At 44.6% G+C, this 19,159-nt stretch overlaps 1 protein-coding gene across 2 annotated transcripts in view; it reads left to right on the top strand.

Moving 5' to 3' along the window:
* The window catches only part of SLC38A6 (solute carrier family 38 member 6), a gene marked incomplete at its 5' end in the record, with an annotated part of 51,149 nt that overhangs the window by 2,067 nt on the left and 29,923 nt on the right, over nucleotides 1-19,159 (top strand). For both annotated transcript variants that reach the window (XM_083438193.1, XM_083438192.1), the window contains 4 exons: nucleotides 1,478-1,608; nucleotides 3,498-3,571; nucleotides 7,028-7,080; nucleotides 7,675-7,714. In XM_083438193.1, coding sequence (XP_083294319.1) covers nucleotides 1,478-1,608; nucleotides 3,498-3,571; nucleotides 7,028-7,080; nucleotides 7,675-7,714 — 298 coding nt within the window. The remainder of the gene's footprint in view (nucleotides 1-1,477; nucleotides 1,609-3,497; nucleotides 3,572-7,027; nucleotides 7,081-7,674; nucleotides 7,715-19,159) is intronic.

Genomic DNA, 19,159 nt, shown 5'->3' with positions numbered 1-19,159 from the left:
CCTGTTTCTACTCAAAAGTAAGTCTTGTTGAATTCAGTGGGGCTTACTCGCAGGTAAGTGGGGTTAGGATTGCAGCCCAAACCAAAGATCATGTATACCTCTTATGTCTCACAGGTTCTGGATGCCTTTTAAATAGACAAAATCGTAATGTAGTAAATGAACTAAAAGCAACAACAGCCATCCTCTAAGCACCGTAGTATTCCTCCCCAAAAAGCCACCAAACTATCAGTGACTCTCTCCATAGACTGTGGGAGTCTATTCAACTAGACTACAGATCCACTAACTCTACCAGTAATGTTATTAAGTTTGAGTTTTAGTAGATGGAACAGTGCTGGCTCTGGTACAGTCTTTTGCAGGCACGACCTGGCTTCGTTTTCTGTTTTTATTGCCACTTTTGAGACCAAGGAAAAAAATAAGGTTGTAAAGCTCACATTTTGATTACGTATTTCATAAGTTTTGGCTCTTAAGAAGTCCCTAAACTTACAATACTTGGTTAAAAAAGAAATCGAGTTAGAAAACCTAATGAGGCTGAGATTTCCACCCTCCTAGCCATGTCAAATCTAAAAAAGCAAATAAATTACGACATTTTTCTCTTCACTGGCTAGATTAACAGTTATTAGAATTTGATCTTCCCTGATTCATCTCTAGTAACTGTTAGGTTTTAAATAATTTTTTGTATGTTCAAACTCAGACCTTTAACCAACCAACTAACTAACTAACTAACTAATTAACTGCATATGCTCTCTTCGGTGAGTGCTAAAACATTCATGTTTAGACAAGCCTACCCAGGTGTTTTAAAAGTTGAGGTAATTTTTAAACTCCATTTTAATACAGTGGTGCCTCGCAAGACGAAAAGAATCCGTTCCGCGAGTCTCTTCGTCTAGCGGTTTTTTTGTCTTGCGAAGCAAGCCCATTAGCGGATTAGTGCTATTAGCGGTTTAGCGGCTATTAGCGGCTATTAAAGGTTTAAGGGATTAGCGGATTAGCTGCTAAAAGGCTATTAGCAGCTTAGTGCCTTAGAAAAAGGGGGTGGGGAGTGAAAAAAAATCGCAAGAATCGCAAGACATTTTCGTTTTGCGAAGCAAGCCCATAGAGAAATTCGTCCTGCGAAGCGCATTGAAAAACGGAAAACCCTTTCGTCTAGCGGGTTTTCCGTCTTGCGAGGCATTCGTCTTGCGGGGCACCACTGTATTTTACCGTTTTACCTTTTTGTAAACTTCTTTGAGGTCCCCCCCCCCCCAGTCAAGCAGTGTATAAATTTTATGAAATTTCTAAAATAAAAATATAATAAATATAAAATAACTAAATATACTGCTTGATTGTAATAAAACTTCTGAGTGGATTGTCAGTGGTAGTCAAGAGTCTTTGTCTATGAATTAAATTACTTTTCCACTCCCCATTTGCTTTGGGCTTGTGTGATTGTTTTTGCCCAGATGAAGAATTCACAGTGTTAACAATCTGGTTCTGTCATTTACAGACATTTTTGAACCAGACATCGTCTGGTGCTTCCTTTGGCTTCTCGGTATTTAATTTAATGAATGCTATCATGGGCAGTGGGATACTCGGATTGGCATATGCCATGGCCAAGACGGGAATCCTTGGATTTAGGTAAGTTTTGTGTGTGTGTCAATTATACTTTATATTATATTGTACTATATTTTCAAGTAGTGTGTAAGTGTTTTATATAGTTAAACCTCAGTTGTCAACCGTAATCCGTTCTGAAAGCCCTTTTGGCTTCCAAAATGTTCAACAACCGAGGCACGGCTTCCGATTGGCTGCAAGAGCTTCTTGCAGTCAAGCGGAAGCCGCGTTGGACGTTTTGCTTCCGAAAAATGTTAGAAAACCGGCGCATTTACTTCTGGGTTTTCTACGTTCAGGAGCCGAAATGTTCCAAAACGGAGGTGTTCGGGATCTGAGGTTTGCCTGTAATGCTATAAATTAACACTTATAGTTGTAGATTAATTAATATAAATCCTGTATATTAATCCTTATAGTCATAAATATACTATGTGATACTAAAAAAGTTAAAGTAAGCTTCCAAAATACCATATAACATGGGGGAGGGGAATGCAATTGTGCTAAAATCTCAACTTTCCTCTGTGTGCCACCCTTGTCTGCTTGATCTATACATGCGGCAGTTTAAGTTGCAGAATCCTGGGGTGGTAGATTGGACAGTACCACTTCAAATGCCAGGTTTGGGCGACAGCAGTGCTTGGTGGGGTGCCTCAGGTAGGGTGGCACCAGGAGCAGATCACCACCATTTGACAAATTGTGCAGTTATCTTTTGTGATGTGTTAATAAATTTGCAAGCCATACCTCACTATTTCTGGCTCGGAAACCCGAACTGGGGTGTTTCACATTGAACTGGTCCACACATAACATGGCGTGGCAACCAAACTGTAGCTTGGCATTCATGTGTGAACCCTGCCCAGTGAGTTCATTATGGTTTGCTTGCTGCCAACAAACACAGCCTGAACCCATGGTTTGTTTTTAGCTTACAAACCATGGCTTGATGTTGATAGCTCAGCATTGTGTGTGAACCCAGCACCCTTCCTTAAACTTGCTGGCCATCCCACACCGGGTGCTTATGGTAAAGGTAAAGGGACCCCTGACCATTAGGTCCAGTCGCGGATGACTCTGGGGTTGCGGCACTCATCTCACTTTATTGGCCGAGGGAGCCGGCATCCAGCTTCCGGGTCATGTGGCCAGCATGACTAAGCCGCTTCTGGCGAACCAGAGCAGCGCACAGAAACACCGTTTACCTTCCCGCCGGAGTGGTACCTATTTATCTACTTGCACTTTGAGGTGCTTTCGAACTGCTAGGTTGGCAGGAGCAGGGACTGAGCAACGGGAGCTCACCCCGTTGCGGGGATTCGAACCGCCGACCTTCTGATCAGCAAGTCCTAGGCTCTGTGGTTTAACCCACGGCGCCACCCACGTCTTACCAAGCTACAAAGGCATGAGGAAAGGGCAGCTGGAAAACTAGCCAAAGATTGGCGGGGCAAGTGGTGATTTGTTGCATCTTCAGCAATGTGTGGTTTAGCATTGTGTGCAAACCAGGAAATTGCCAGTGCCAGGTTTAAATAGCTTCGTCTTGTGATAGTGGTGGATCACCCAGCCAGAGTGCGATTGCTGTATTCTCATAGGAGAGGTGCTGTTGTCATTTGCCATGAACAAACAGGCAAATACCAAATTAAATGGGTGACCCGAAACATTCTTTAGAACGTTCTAAAGCATAGAGATGGTGAAATGGTTCAACAATTGGCCTTTCCCCCATATATAAAAAAGACCAAATTTAATGACACAGAAAATTCAAAAGAAAAGCAGAACATGGAAAATATTGAGTAACCAACCGTGGCGTGAATTAGATTCTGCCGATGTGAACCATACAATGAGGAAAGAATGATTTCTTCTGCTTGTTTCTGGGAAAACACAATGTATTAAATATACATATATATATTAAGTGTGGCCTTGATCATTTGTTTCTTCTGTCCTAGTGTGTTGCTGCTGATTGTCGCCATCCTTGCATCTTATTCTGTATTTCTCCTGCTTACTATGTGCATTCATACTGGTAAGTGAAGGCAGCACGCAGTGATTTAATCACAAAAGCCTTTAGAATGGACAAGTTAGAAATACATTCAGAATTTGCGAAGTGCATTTCAGGGGCTAACAATCACTGTGGCTGGTGCCGTATGAGAAACCAGTGTTTTCATGGTGGTTGAAGTGTTGGGCTAGAACTTGGGAAACCAGGATTCAAATCCCTACTCAGTCATGAAGCTCACTGGGAGACTTTTAGATCAGTCACCATCTCTCAGCTTAACCTGTCACACGAAGTTTCGTCAGGGGAAGTCCTGTGACTTGTTATTGCAGTGATTTATCTTGTTATTGCAACATAGAGCCCTTTCCACATTGTCCTGCCTGATAGTGAAATCATACAATTGTGTTGCAAAAGGCTTTGGGGGATTTTTTTTTTTTTTAAAATGTATAGCCCATTTGTGCAAACCGCTAGCCAAGTCTGTTGGGCTTCTTTGCTGCTCTCCCGCTGCCCCCCATGAACTATAAGGGTGCTCTGGAAAGGGGAAGATCAGTAGTGCTGGGCAAGCTGCTTTTAAGCTTGCCTGCCCTTATTAAATGTCAGATTTAGAAACCCCTTTGTAAACCCAGGTTTTTCCAGTTTGAAAATTTCTCTTTAAAAGGTAATGCTGTACTCTTTAAAAAAATCAGTGTTTCTCGAATTTGGGTCCCCAGCTGTTGTTGGACTACAACTCCCATCACCCCCTAGCTAGCAGGAACAGTGGTCAGGGATGATGGGAGTTGTAGTCCAACAGCAGCTAGGGACCCAAGTTTATTTATTTATTTGGATTAAATTTGTAAACCACCTTGCACCCAAAGATCTCAGGGCAGTTCACAGCATTAAAATACAAAATACATAATAAAAACAAGAATGAAAAGGGGGGGGGGTGTACCCATGACCTCCTCTCCCACAAACAAATTTAAAAAGACATAGAATATCAACCAGCTTCTGTCTTTTGGCGGGAGGCAATGGAAGCATGGTGGGTGGCGCTGTGGGTAAAACCTCAGTGCCTAGGACTTGCCGATCGTATGGTCGGCGGTTCGAATCCCCGCGGCGGGGTGGACTTCTGTCGTTCGGTCCCAGCTCCTGCCCACCTAGCAGTTCGAAAGCACCCCTAAGTGCAAGAAGATAAATAGGGACCGCTCTGGCGGGAAGGTAAACGGCGTTTCCATGTGCTGCGCTGGTGCTGGCTCGCCAGCTGCAGCTTCGTCACGCTGGCCACGTGACGCGGAAGTGTCTTCGGACGGCGCCGGCTCACGGCCTCTAGAGCGATATGAGCATGCAACCCTAGAGTCGGACACGACTGGCCTGTACGGGCAGGGGTACCTTTACCTTAATGGAAGCATGGCACTCAAATCAAAAGTGTAACACTCAAAACGGAGCACATTCGGCTTCCGGAAAAAGTTCGCAAACTGGAACACTTACTTCTGGGCTTGTAGTGTTTCGGTTCCAAGTTGTTTGAGTTCCAAGGCGTTTGAGAACAAAGGTAGCACTCTATACTTGGGCCACAGTCTCCTCTGTCACATCACTTTCATGTTTATTTCCTGACTCCTCTCTGCCTTTTTCTGATGAGGGGGGTTCATGTTGTGAGAAAACTTTTCTTCTCTCTTTCCTTATTCCTTTTGTTCGCCATAGCGGTCTCTGGCCAATGTCTGGCCTTCTCTGTTTCTTCTCCGAGGCTGCTGCTCCTAAGTCTTCCACTTCCTCTTGGCCCGCACTCTTAAATGTTGGACAGAGGTAGGGTCCGATTGTTCCTTTTTTATTATTTTAAGGTTATTATTTAAGGCTATTATTCCATAAAACTGGCCCAAGTCTTTTTTTAAATGTCAACAGTTACAATGCAATAAGCAAATGTTAAAATCACGACACGAACAGCAAGTCGGTATTAAGGTAAGCACAGACTTGTCTGGAAAAAATAATGAATATGATGGACCCCAAAAAGAGTGAGAAGATGCAAGATGGTTGATTAAATTTTGGCAGAATGAGCAGAGAATACTGTAGCGGAAGACCCTTGAGCAGAAAGTGTGCTTCTTTGGCGCCTAAATCTTTTCGGGAACTCAGGGCAAAAAGGATTAGCTAGGACACTGAGCAGTAATTGATCTCCACCTTTTTACACCCTCTGTGATTATTTGGGGGGGGGGGGGCAGTATCCAGATGTAAAATAAGATGGCAGCTTTCATTGAGTCTCTTCCGTTGGTACAGGAGTACCCAACCTTTGAGCTATGCAGGAGTCTTCATTGTGCCAAAGAGTTTTATGGAATGCAGAATCTCACACATTTTTGCACTAACAGGTTGTGCATGTCCCTCTTGTTTAAGAGAATGTTTGTTTCCATTGTGCAGCAATTTTCTGTATCATGCCAACTGCATTTTCCCATTAATCTGCTCCCAAATACAGTGGTACCCCGCAAGACGAATGCCTCGCAAGACGGAAAACCCGCTAGACGAAAGGGTTTTCCGTTTTTCGATGCGCTTCGCAGGACGAATTTCCCTATGGGCTTGCTTCACAAGACGAAAATGTCTTGCGAGTCTTGAGGTTTTTTCCACTCCCCACCCCCTTTTTCTAAGCCGCTAAACCGCTAATAGCCTTTTAGCAGCTAATCTGCTAATCCCTTAAGCCTTTAATAGTCGCTAATAGCCGCTAAACCGCTAATAGCACTAATCCGCTAAGCCGCTAATAGGGTTGCTTCGCAAGACGAAAAAACCGCTAGACGAAGAGACTCGCGGAACGAATTAATTTCATCTTGCGAGGCACCACTGTATGTAATATGCTAGTTTCTGTGATGCAGAAAAATAATGAAATAAAAACCTAGATCGTTACAGTGGTAACTCGTGTTAAAGATGCTTCAGGTTGCGGATCGCGGGAAACCCGGAAGTACTGGAAAGGGTTATTTCTGGGTTCCGCCGCTCGTGCATGCACAGAAGCGCCAAATCGTGTCACGCGCATGTGCAGACACGGCGCTGCGGGTTACGAACGGTGTGGGTTGTGGACGTGCCTCCATCACGGATTACGTCCGCAACCCGAGGTTCCACTGTATTTTGATTTATTGTATTCAGCAATTCTAATTTCTCTTTATAAACACAAAGGGCATAATTCAGTAATTCCAACAAAGTTCAGCATTAAGAGAGATAGGTATGTGCTTTATGTTCATAGTTAAATCAGTGAGACCTAAAATAGCTTAATTTTGGCTAGATTTAATATTTGGCAATTAACTGTAATTTCACCAGTAATACAGCATCCACAAAATTAGCATTTTTGGGCACACTCCATGACTACCTTAATTAACCCCACAAAACTTTCCCCACCGGCATTTCTAAGTTCTTGTGCTTTTTTGATGGAAGAAGCACATATATTAGATTTATAACCATATGATTTGTACTTGATATGCATGCATAAAACATGCATATAATTTTCCAGTAAATATTAATGTGGAATTATTTGTTTCCTTCTAACAGCTGTTACTTCTTATGAAGATCTCGGTCTCTTCGCATTTGGCTCACCTGGAAAGGTAGTTTCCAAACTCCTTTATCTCCTTTTGGTTTTGTTATTGCTCATTTTTAAGAGAGAAAAGTCCATCATCACTCGGAGGGATGTAGCATGTAGGATATCTAGCTACGGCTGTTGCTCGCTTAGGTAAAAAGGTAAAGGTAAAAGACCCCTGGACAGTTAAGCCCTTTCAAAGGTGACTATGGGGTGCTGTGCTCATCTTGCTTTCAGGCCGAGGGAGCTGGCATTTGTCCACAGACAGCTTTCTGGGTCTTGTGGTCAGCATGACTAAACCGCTTCTGGCACAACAGAACACTGTGACGGAAACCAGCACACACGCAAACACCGCTTACCTTCCCGATGGAGCGGTACCTATTTATCTACTTGCACTGGTATGCTTTGGAACTGCTAGGTTGGCAGGAGCTGAGACAGAGCAACGGGAGCTCACCCTATCGCAGGGATTTGAACTGCCGACCTTCTGATCAGCAAGCCCAAGAGGTTCAGTGGTTTAGACCACAGCGCCACCCGCTTGGGGACTGTTGTATGATATTTCATGAATCACATGAGATTGTTCTTACATTTCCGCTTTTCCTAACATAATCTACTGTTTTTGTAGGTTCTTGTGGCCAGCACAATCGTTATACAGAATGTCGGAGGTAAGAAATGTTAAGTTACAATAATTATTAACACTGAGGATCTTTCAGAGCTGTCCTGAGAACAATTATACAGTGGTACCTTGGGTTACATATGCTTCAGGTTACACACGCTTCAGGTTACAGACTCTGCTAACCCAGAAATAGTGCTTCAGGTTAAGAACTTTGCTTCAGGTTGAAAACAGAAATTGTGCTCCGGCGGCGCGGCGGCAGCAGGAGGCCCCATTAGCTAAAGTGGTGCTTCAGGTTAAGAGCAGTTTCAGGTTAAGTACAGACCTCCGGAACGAATTAAGTACTTAACCTGAGATACCACTGTATAGTAATTTGATCTAGTTATGGTCAACTGCTTTGTCTCCTTCAATGTCTTTTATCGTCCCATCCTTCAGTCATGGTCTAGTTATTCTATATACGAAAACTGGGTTTGAAATTGTTTCTATGTCCTTAAATTTGTGGACACCTCTGTTAGAGATCATAGATATATTTATAGATATATTTACCTGTCTAGGAAAGGCTCCTGTAGCTTTGGGACCAAGCACCACATACGAGAGTTGCTGAGTGGCGAAATTATGCTGTGACTGCATAAATTTGACTCACGCTGCCCAGTGACTGCTCTTTTTATAAACATACTTGAGAACTAGGTCGCTTGCTTTCATAATTCAATTTAGTGTCCTTTGTAGAACAAGCTATGTTTTAAAGTGTAATAAACTCTTGCTATTAACTCCAGGCAGGAGTATGAACAGTCTAATCCCAATGACCAAGTATTATTTATTCATACCGGTTTGGGGTGACGTTACGTAGTGAGAAACAAATTTTTTAATTTCCTTTCCTATTTGACTGCACCTCTAAATAAATGTCATTAAACAAGTTGGGTCTAAGCAGTGAAGGGTCTGCCAGACCCAGAACATATTACAAGAGTGTGCTGGTCAAAGGAAATTTGAGTCTTATTTTCTTCTCCTTCCAACAGTTCATAACCTTGTATGTGTGTCACTTTTAATAAAAGTCCCCCGAGAAACCCTAGAGGCCTGAGCTATTGCGCACTGGGTGTTATCAAACTACTTATTCTGTCCTCAACAATAACACTGGCTGTCAGAAAGCAAAGGCGTATCTGCCAAGAACTCCCATTTCTGATAAATTCAAGAAGCAGCATTTGCACTTGGAAAATATTATTTCAAGCTTTTAAATACCGCTAGATGGAAATTTCCATGTTCCTTCAGCGTTCGGTGCTTTTGTTTCGCTTTCTTTCCATAGGAGTACACACATTTCTCTTGCAAAGTGTGGGTATTGCACCTCCCACCACCACCGCAAAATTAACCTGTTCTAAAGTCACTGCAAAAGGATAATTCTCTTGCCACAACTATATTTGCATGGTTCCCATGTTACATGGACAGTATTGCTTTCCTTTGTACGTAGTGTAATGGTTCTAGGGGTTGCTCGTGCGTAAGTTGCCGTTACTCCTGGCTAGGTACTCCTGGCTAGGTTGCCTGGTTGAACCCTTTCTGTCTGGACAGCCTCAAGTTCCGTGGCTGCCTCAGTCGCTGGCAGAATCCGTCAGTGGGCGTCTCTTAAACCTCTTCCAGCATAAAAGCTGTTTGACGCCCAGTCTCCTCCCCCTTTCCCTGCGTGGAAGTTTTCTGCGCAAGGTGGGTGTGGGCAACGGAGTACTCGTGCCCTCTCCGCTGGTCTCCTGCGAAGAGTCCTGGAGCCACCTCTCCGATTCCCCCATCTGCCCCCCTTCTCCACTGGTGTTACACTGATTTCCTTCCCCAGCGGACGGGTTACCCGTCCTCCTACTTGGACCCTCTCCACCATCGTCCTGGAGCCTCCTCTCCGCCTCCTGCTCCGATGGCAGTTCCCTGACACGTAGCTAATGACATATGTAGACAGTGCAAACGTGCCAATAAGGTACAACATAACTGCATTTTTGCTAAATAGGCCAACCAATCAGAACACTGCACAGCCAGGTGGAGAGGCGGCTTACGGACTGTGAAAAGGGCCGGTCAACCATCATTCTGCATAAGGAGCTAAGCAGTGGTGGTGGTGTTACAGGTTTCTGAAATTGTCAATGCTGTGATTAAATAGATTGGCAAGCAGGGCTATTTTGTGTCAGTACAGTGGTACCTTGGGTTAAGTACTTAATTCGTTCTGGAGGTCCGTTCTTAACCTGAAACTGTTCTTAACCTGAAGCACCACTTTAGCTAATGGGGCCTCCTGCTGCTGCCGCGCCGCCGGAGCCCGATTTCTGTTCTCATCCTGAAGCAAAGTTCTTAACCTCAGGTAGTATTTCTGGGTTAGCGGAGTCTGTAACCTGAAGCGTATGTAACCTGAAGCGTATGTAACCCGAGGTACCACTGTATTCACTAGTACAGAGTACTGGCACCTTTTTTTGTGCATCCATTTGTGCTGGCACCCATGGCAGTCATATCAAAATATGAGTATCATCACCTATTATTTTTTTAAACCCCCCCCCCCCCCAGCAGCAGGTTCAGAACAATTAAGTTCTATTTCACATGATGCATGACTAGTTTGTAGAACTCACTGCCGCAAGATCTGGTGATGACTTCTGGATAAGGTGGCTGAATTAAACAGAACATACAACATCGACCTGTCAATGGTTATTGGCTTTTTAATAACGTGCTGGGGGCAGAAAATGGGAGAGGGTTGCTGCATTTGTAGCTGGCCTAAGGGAGTTCCTAGAGACACCAGCCTGGCTGTTGTTAGAAGCAGGATGCTGAATTGGGTGAGCTTCCTGACTTGCATCCAGCTGTGCATGTGGTGTTTCACTTGTGGAATGGGATATTTCCCCTCTTTTCCTCCCGCTGCATGCCCCCAAAATCTGCCCTGGAAGGTCTCCCAGGCCTCTGAAGCAGATTTTGAGGGTGTTTGGGGCTGTCCGGGGAAGAAAAGGAAGTCGCTTAAGTGAAACGGCAACATCTGACCAGATTTTGTCTTGTGTAGCAGTTAACTTGGTTTTACATTTTTCTTTCACTTTTGAGTGTAAACACTTGCAAATTTTTTTAAAAAAAAGAGGCTGGAAGGAAAAAGAGCAATTTCAGATTTGATATAATTTCCTACTGGACATTTGCACGAAGGAAGTGTAATGGGTACACCTGTGAACCTTTTTGGTGAGGGCAACCTTTCAGAAGCCGGCTCTGAGAACCTGCATGTTCCCTAGAAACTAGAAATGCCTTGCGCGAGAGCCCTTGCCAGACCACTCTCGATCCTTTCAAAGCCAGGAAAAATCCCGCAGGCAGAAGTGCTGGGTCCCTTCCCACTTTCCTCTTGTTTTCTCTTACTGGTTATTTACTGCCGCTTCCTCCTCAAAAGTTTGGAGATTGTTAAAAGGTGGAACGATGAGAAGAGCCAAGCAGATAGCAAACAGAGCTAGACCCAAAATGGGGGCTGAGAAGTTGGGAGCTGCTTTCCTGCGGCAGCCCATGAGCCGTACACTGCAATGTCCTGCATATACAAATATAAATCTGTATTTGAGTTACTACAGAGCAGGGATTCTGAAATCCTAATGTGAAGAAATGGTTGTTCCTGTTGTTAAACAATTGGAAGGCAGAAACCACCGAGCGATGTTCCAGTAGATCCTAGTTTTCCTTCTGCTCAGAAGCAACTGCAGCAGTCACTACAGAAGGGATTTAGCAGAGTCACTGTTGTTGTTTAGTCGTTTAGTCGTGTCTGACTCTTCGTGACCCCATGGACTAGAGCATGCAACATCAAAAAACTAAGATCATGGCCATTGGTCCCATCACCTCCTGGCAAATAGAAGGGGAAGAAATGGAGGTAGTGAGAGATTTTACTTTCTTGGGCTCCATGATCACTGCAGATGGTGACAGCAGTCACAAAATTAAAAGACGCCTGTTCCTTAGGAGAAAGGCGATGGCAAATCTAGACAACATCTTAAAAAGTAGAGACATCACCTTGCCAACAAAGGTCTGTATAGTTAAAGCTATGGTTTTCCCAGTAGTGATGTATGGAAGTGAGAGCTGGACCATAAAGAAGGCTGATCGCTGAAGAATTGTTGCTTTTGAATTATGGTGCTGGAGGAAACTCTTGAGAGTCCCATGGACTGCAAGAAGATCAAACCTATCCGTTCTGAAGGAAATCAGCCCTGAGTGCTCACTGGAAGGACAGATCGTGAAGCTGAGGCTCCAATACTTTGGCCACCTCATGAGAAGAGAAGACTCCCTGGAAAAGACCCTGATGTTGGGAAAGATGGAGGGCACAAGGAGAAGGAGACAACAGAGGACAACAAGTACTTAATATTGTTCCATATTTACCAGGTCGTTTAAAAGGAAGCATGAGTGTGCAAGGCTACCTGTAGAGCCTTTGGTCTCCAGGCCTTAGACATGATTAAGGATCTGCCGTCCAGCTTTTCAAGATTTCCTTCCACGTAGGAAGAAACCAAAGGTGGCTTGGATTAGGAGCTGCATGTGTTTATTTCTCTGAGAACAGGATAAGAAAAAGTCCCAGGTACACTTGAGAACATTTCGTGCCCTCGGTGCTGTTGTCACTCCATCTGGTGGTCATTTGAAGTAGAGCTGCATCTGGAACATTTCTCAGGAAAGAGCTGGAGCCAAGCTCTTGTGATTTTCTCTCTCGGAGGAAGGCAACAAAAAATAACAAACAAGCAAAAATTAGAGAGCAGTGTGAATCCTGACCTTGGGGGAGAGGGGATTATCTTAAAACCTATTGTACTAGGTTCACGCTTAATTTTATTTGCAAGTCTGTAATTAGTCTAATCTGTATTTCCTCTGCAGCAATCTAGAGAGCAGCTTTTCTGCTTTGCAGAACCTTTTCTTTTTATGGTTTTAGCCTTTTAACTCTGAATTCTTTGTGCAGCCGGGGTTTATGTAGCTGTTTGGTGAAGGGGAGTCATATTATTTCACTTCTGAATCCCTTTCAGTGAGGCATTCTGAAGCAGTTTACAATATAAAAACATAAGAAACATATATAAAGCAAGTTCGTATCCAAAAACAGCGAAAGCGATTGCATATATGAAAAAAGCACACAAACCCCCCCAATGAGAATATGTACAGTGGACACTCGGGTTGCGAACGTGATCCGTGCAGCTCGCAACCTGCAGCGCTCGCAACCCGTGTTTGTTCACGTGTGGGTTGCGATACACCGCTTCTGCGCATGTGCAAAGTACAACTTAGCGCTTCTGCGCATGTGCAACCGCCGAAACCCGGAAGTAACCTGTTCCGGTACTTCCAGGTTTCGGCAGTCTGCAACCCGAAAAAATGCAACCTGAAGCGGCTGTAACCCGAGGTATGACTATATTTTAAAAGCTGTTTAGAAAGGACCCGGACAGCTTATGCAAATTTGTGCCGGCATCTAGGAGTTCAAAATTATGTTTCTGCCATTTCGCTTTTTTTTTTTTTACCCACCCCTCCTGAAACATCTGCACTAGCCTCAACAAGCTTTTCTCCTGCATAAGTGTCTCAAATTGGTGGCATGGGAAGGAAGGAGCCTCCCTGCTACAGATAGGGGACTTCTGTCAGATTTGGCCCTGAAAGGGCGATGGAGAGGGCACAGAAGCCAAGTCCTTTTGACGCCTTCACTCAGATCCTTAAAGGTCTTTGACTAAACCAGGTCAGATTTCTGATTGTGTACAGGGAGCTATGCTACCTCATACTCCCTCACCTCCTTTTCTTTTGTCAAAAGGAGTGTAGGACAGATTTGTAAATATCCACTTGCCAGGTTGCCTGTGGTGAGATTTGCCATAATGGCAAGTAGGGAAGCTTTTGTAAATTGGGTATATTTCCTTCCTGCCTGTCCCCTTCCCATTAAAGGTAAAGGTACCCCTGCCCGTACGGGCCAGTCTTGACAGACTCTAGGGTTGTGCGCCCATCTCACTCAAGAGGCCAGGGGCCAGCACTGTCCGGAGACACTTCCGGGTCACGTGGCCAGCGTGACAAAGCTGCATCTGGCGAGCCAGAGCCGCACACGGAAACGCCGTTTACCTTCCCGCTAGTAAGCGGTCCCTATTTATCTACTTGCACCCGGGAGTGCTTTCGAACTGCTAGGTTGGCAGGTGCTGGGACCGAACAGCGGGAGCGCACCCCGCTATGGGGATTCGAACCGCCGACCTTACGATCGGCAAGCCCTAGGCGCTGAGGCTTTAACCCACAGCGCCACCCACATCCCCCCCTTCCCATTAATGTAATGTAAATTACCATCTGAGGACAAGTAGATTAGCAAATTTTATGGACATTTGCAAGATTGCTACAGGATCAAGTGGGGGAACGGCACAAAAAATGTTGTGTGTACCTAAAAGATTTGTTTGCCTTTATAAACTTTGATTATCTGCAAAGGATGACATGGGGCAATCCCTGCACAGATCACAGACTCCTGAATGCCATGGAGAAAAGATTTATTTTTGTATTCGTGTGTGTGCAGTGTGTTTCAAAAAGTGCTAATCCAAAGAATTAGAAAGGCAAATACAGGGAAGGAAGCCAGAAATATATAGCTTCTTCTCTCGCCACAGTACATACTTTCCAAACATGTTTGAAATAAGCAGACACCTAAAGTGGGAGCAAATCTCCTGCCAAGGGGCATCCATTTCTTGGTAAAGATCTGCCTAAATTAATCTTTTAAGTGACTTCTGTATTTGCTGCAAGTGTAGATTGTTTACAGAGGGATTTGGACTAATTTGAGTGCTCACCCCTTCAGCAGCTTATGTTTGGCCTGAAAGCTAATTACCCTTATTGTTTTAAATTGACGATTTCCAGCTCCGCTTTAATTAAAGGCAGGCTTGCGATCTCCAGTCCTAGTTGAACAATTCAGGCCCATTAAGGTCAATTACGTTTTATTTTTATAATTAAGGCAGTAGTCCAGGATTTTTGTTTTGGAAAAAAATTAAGGACAGGAAGGCCTTTCCAAAAGAGAAACAAGGAATGTGCCTGCAGGTTGTGTCATTCCATCCATATATATTGACTAGCAGGAATGCATAGAGGAAATAATGCGAGAAGGAATGGGCTTAATAAAAAGCAGCACTTCTGAGCTCGTAATCTAAATGGGCTTGGATCAGCCACTTTTATAATTAATTCATAGTGTTTTCCCACTGCAAATTGGTGACCTGTGGTGTTAAAATCATCTCTTCTTTTGCCCATGTCAAGAGTACCTGCATCCTTAAATTTCCCTATCGTTCCCAGTAAGATTTCCAGCTTTTCATAACCATATGCACTGTCCATACTTTTACGAGGTTTTTTTTCTACACTTTTGGAAATTGTCTGAGCAAATTCCAACTAGTTCAGTTTCACAAGTGCTTGTTTGCGGAGCTGGGGGAGACTGGGCTGCAAAAAATAACAGCAAGAAGTATACTTTCCAAAAATGCCATGGAACCTGAACTAAGAAGGAACTTTATCTACAGGTTAAGGATGGTACCTTATAAATCAGTAAAGATGGTGCAGTGGTACCTTGGTTCTCAAACTTAATCCGTTCCAGAAGTCTGTTCCGAAACCAAAGCATTCCAAAACCAAAGCATGCTTTTCCATAGAAATTAATGCAACATGGATTGATCCGTTCCAGTCTTTTAAAAACAACCCCTAAAACAGCAATTTAACATGAATTTTACTATCCAGCGAGACCATTGATCCATAAAATGAAAGCAATAAACAATGTGCTGCAGTTGCACAACCAATCAGTCAGTAGCTGAACTGGGTTCCACACAGTCACAAAAACGAAAGAAAAAATACCCACAAAAACGCAAAATAAATAGCAAAAACAGACAGACCTCAGTGTAACACTCAAAATGGAAATGTGGTGCTCAAATCAGAAGTGTAACACTCAAAACGGAGTATGTTCAGCTTCCGGAAAAAGTTCACAAACCGGAACACTTACTTCGGGGATTGCAGTGTTTGGGTTCCAAGTTGTTTGAGAACCAAGGTATCACTGTATAAAGCTAAGATGTGGAACTTCCTTCCCAGAGAACTGTGCCTGGATCCTTCAGTTTACAACTTTGGGCAAATGCTGAAGTCACATTTTTACCCTGGTTTTTGACACTTGAGATAGGTGTATGTCCCCCACTTTTTAAGTTATTCGGTGTAATTAGTTACCAAGGATGAAAGTGGTAGCAAAAAGGTGCCCTAATCATCTTGTCCTGCTGATGGCATGAATGGGACCCCCCCCCCCCCCAAAAAAAAATATGCTGGCTTACAAAAGGCCTCCAAAGCTCTAGATATACAGTGACATATGCTGCTTTGCTCCTGTGACCACCTGTCCCACAACCTGAGGCCAGGTAAACTTCAAACAAACCTGGGATCTGCAACAGTTCCTAGAGAGGCTTGGCCCACCTGTGAAGTTGGTGGGGACCCCTGACCGTTAGGTCCAGTCGTGACCGACTCTGGGATTGCGGTGCTCATCTCGCTTTATTGGCTGAGGGAGCCGGCGTACAGCTTCCAAGTCATGTGGCCAGCATGACTAAGCCGCTTCTGGCAAACCAGAGCAGCACATGTTTACCTGTTTACCTTCCCGCCAGAGCGGTACCTATTTATCTACTTGCACTTTGACGTGCTTTCGAACTGCTAGGTTGGCAGGAGCAGGGACCGAGCAACGGGAGCTCACCCCGTCATGGGGATTCAAACCGCCAACCTTCTGATCGGCAAGCCCAAGGCTCAGTGGTTTAGACCACAGTGCCACCCGCGTCCCTGAGGTTGGTGGGGACGGGATGTTAAACACAGCACCTGGCCAGGAGCTGTTGGAAATGATCTACCCAGTTGCAATATTATTGCAAAACTGCTGGATTATTATCAGTTGTTATTGTTACTGAATTTATATCCCACTGTTCCTCCTGAAAGAGCCCAGCAAGCCCCAGCAAGCTGCCTGTGGATCACACAGTTGGTAGATGCCTCTGTCTGTGTGATTTGTGGACAAGGACAAGCAAGTATCAGCCTCATGTCCCCATCTGCAAAAAGAATTGAGTAGGATTGACCTGCTTCACAGACCTGTTATGAGGGTAACCACAGTGAGGGCAAGGCACTTTGAAAATTAAAAATGCTGAGTAAGTGATGATCAGTAGGGAAAATAGATTTCTGAAGTCGCCAAATGCACCCTCAGCCCATATGCATTTTTATAAAACGCTCTGTTAGCCTGTTCCATAAAGCCCCGAAAGGAAGACATGCGTCCTTCTTAATAACAGTGTCATGAACTGAACTGGTTGGGTAAGAACATCTAGCCAGAGGGGATGAGGTTCATTCTTTCCAACCACCGGATATTTCTAAGGGTGTCTTGCCAGCCCTTCAGCTAGGGAAGGCTGATCCCATGAACTCTCTCGCAACTCCCTAAGCTCACAAACACACATCCTCCTTTTGTCACCAAACCGATGGTTTGGCTCTGGTCTCTTGTCTGTGGACGGAGTGGTTAGGAAAAGTTGGAGCCTCTGGTTGCAAATCTTTACAAACAAAACCCACCTTGTGTGTGTGGAGTGGCACATTTTCTGTGACTTCTGAGATACATGGAGATATTTCTGTCTTTCTTCAGTACATTATTTCTTGCAAATCCTTGTTAATGATTTTGGGATTTGTTCGGGAAGCGATGTCTCAGTTGAATTTCTCTGCTCTTCGTTTCTTCTTCAGATACATGCCTTTAGAATCGTTTCAGATATCTCTCAGGGCAAATCCTGGCTGTTTCATACATTACTCGGGGCAAACACTGACTAAAGCAGCCTTCTCCATCCATGTTTTGGACTAAAATTCAATCCAGTCACTGGACTAAGGAGACATTCAACAGGGAACTGTGGGGAATTCTGACTCTCTATGATGCACATTCTTTTTCACATTCACACTTTAAAAAAATAAATAACTCATTCACTTTTTATTTGTCCTGCAGTTTAGCAGAGCAACAGCAGCAACAAGCTGCCACATGGTCCCCTTAACACCCTTTTTGGTAATTTATTGTTGTTGGCATCTTCTGTCTCAAGAGGCTATGGAAGAGGGTGAAGTCAAACGGATGGGAGGTTGCAGCGCCTGCTGTGGCTGTAGAGACCGATACGGAAGAGACATGTTTTGTTGCAGATGGGGCAGATGAAGGTGTCGGGTTGTGGTGCTGCAGATACACCATGGGGTTTCTTCTCTGCGCCCCCCCCCCCGGTGGTCATTCCTTCTAGGAAACAGGCTTTTATCCAGAGTAATTCATTCTGTCAGTTCAAGGATTCATGCTGATGCAGTGGAACTCTGCATGCACCCTGAATGTCTTCTGGGGGTTCCCCCAAACCTCCAGAGCATATTTGGGGAGAGTGCAGGGTACGCGCATTAGGAGATTCCGTTGCGTAAGTGTGAATCCTTGTGCTGACAAAATGAGTTAGGCGGATGCGGCCCGAAGTTTTTTAAAATTTCCAGTTGCGTTTCTTCCATTTCAGTTCTAATTTGTCATTCTTACGGCAAGTATCAAGCAGCCATAGCTTAGTGCAGGCATAGGCCAACTCGGCTCTCCAGATGTTTTTGGGACTACAACTCCCATCATCCCTGACCACTGGGCCTGTTAGCTAGGGATGCTGGGAGTTGTAGTCGCAAAACATCTGGAGGGCCGAGTTTGCGCATACCTGGCTTAGTGCCTTTCTACACAGTCTGGCAGTGGCTGCACAATGTGACCCATGAACTAGCTCCCACTAAGAGCCTCTCCAGTGAAGGCAAATGAATATCATTTGTGTGGTTACTTATTGCGGTAGCACAACCTCACAGGCCTTTCCTCCTCCTTTCTGGCCAGTGTCATGTGATCGTTTTTCCGGGTTGCTCCCTGTCTCAGCTAGGATTCCCCGTACGTGGCAGGGTCCGGCCACCTGCAATACAGAGTGTGGGGTGGAAATACACCATTGTGCACCCGCAGCTTTCTCTGTTAGTCTTTCTGGGTGGTTGCAGTAGTGCACTGATGGGTCCAAAGAGTGCCTCGGTGCTTCTGGGACTTGGACAAGGCATCTAAAACTGCAACACTTTGGAATGACCGGAGAGGGCGAAGGTTGCACTTAGTGGCTTTGTCTTCCAGTCAAGTGTCTCCAGTTTCAAAAGTGCAAAAACAATTTGCCTATGATAAGCTGATCACCACATGAGTGAGTCACCGGAGGACTGTCTGCATCTCCGCTGGGATAATGTGTGTTGTTTCATGGGAGTTGCGCAGGAAGCCCAACCCCATGAACAGCAAACATTTCTGTATTTAGTTTTAGTATTTACTATTCTAAATAGCAAATGGGAAGGCAGGCCTTCTGGCCTTGAACCACATTGGGGAACAAGAAGTTAGACAAGTCTATAGGGTACCATGTTGGGCATAGTGATTGGTTGACTCCTGCCCACTTCAGGAATGGTGGATTTATTCAAAATTGCTAGGAGCGAAGCGCAACGGGCCTAGCATTTGAATGCACCAATTGCAGACTCTGGGAAGAAAGGAACAGGGCGTTGGGCTCTCTGTGGCTTTAGGGCCTTTACTTCCACCAAGACTGGGCTATTGGAT

Source organism: Podarcis tiliguerta (assembly GCF_965153285.1).
Source record: "Podarcis tiliguerta genome assembly, chromosome: 1".
NCBI lineage: Eukaryota > Metazoa > Chordata > Lepidosauria > Squamata > Lacertidae > Podarcis > Podarcis tiliguerta.
This window is presented reverse-complemented; position numbering and strand designations above follow the sequence as displayed.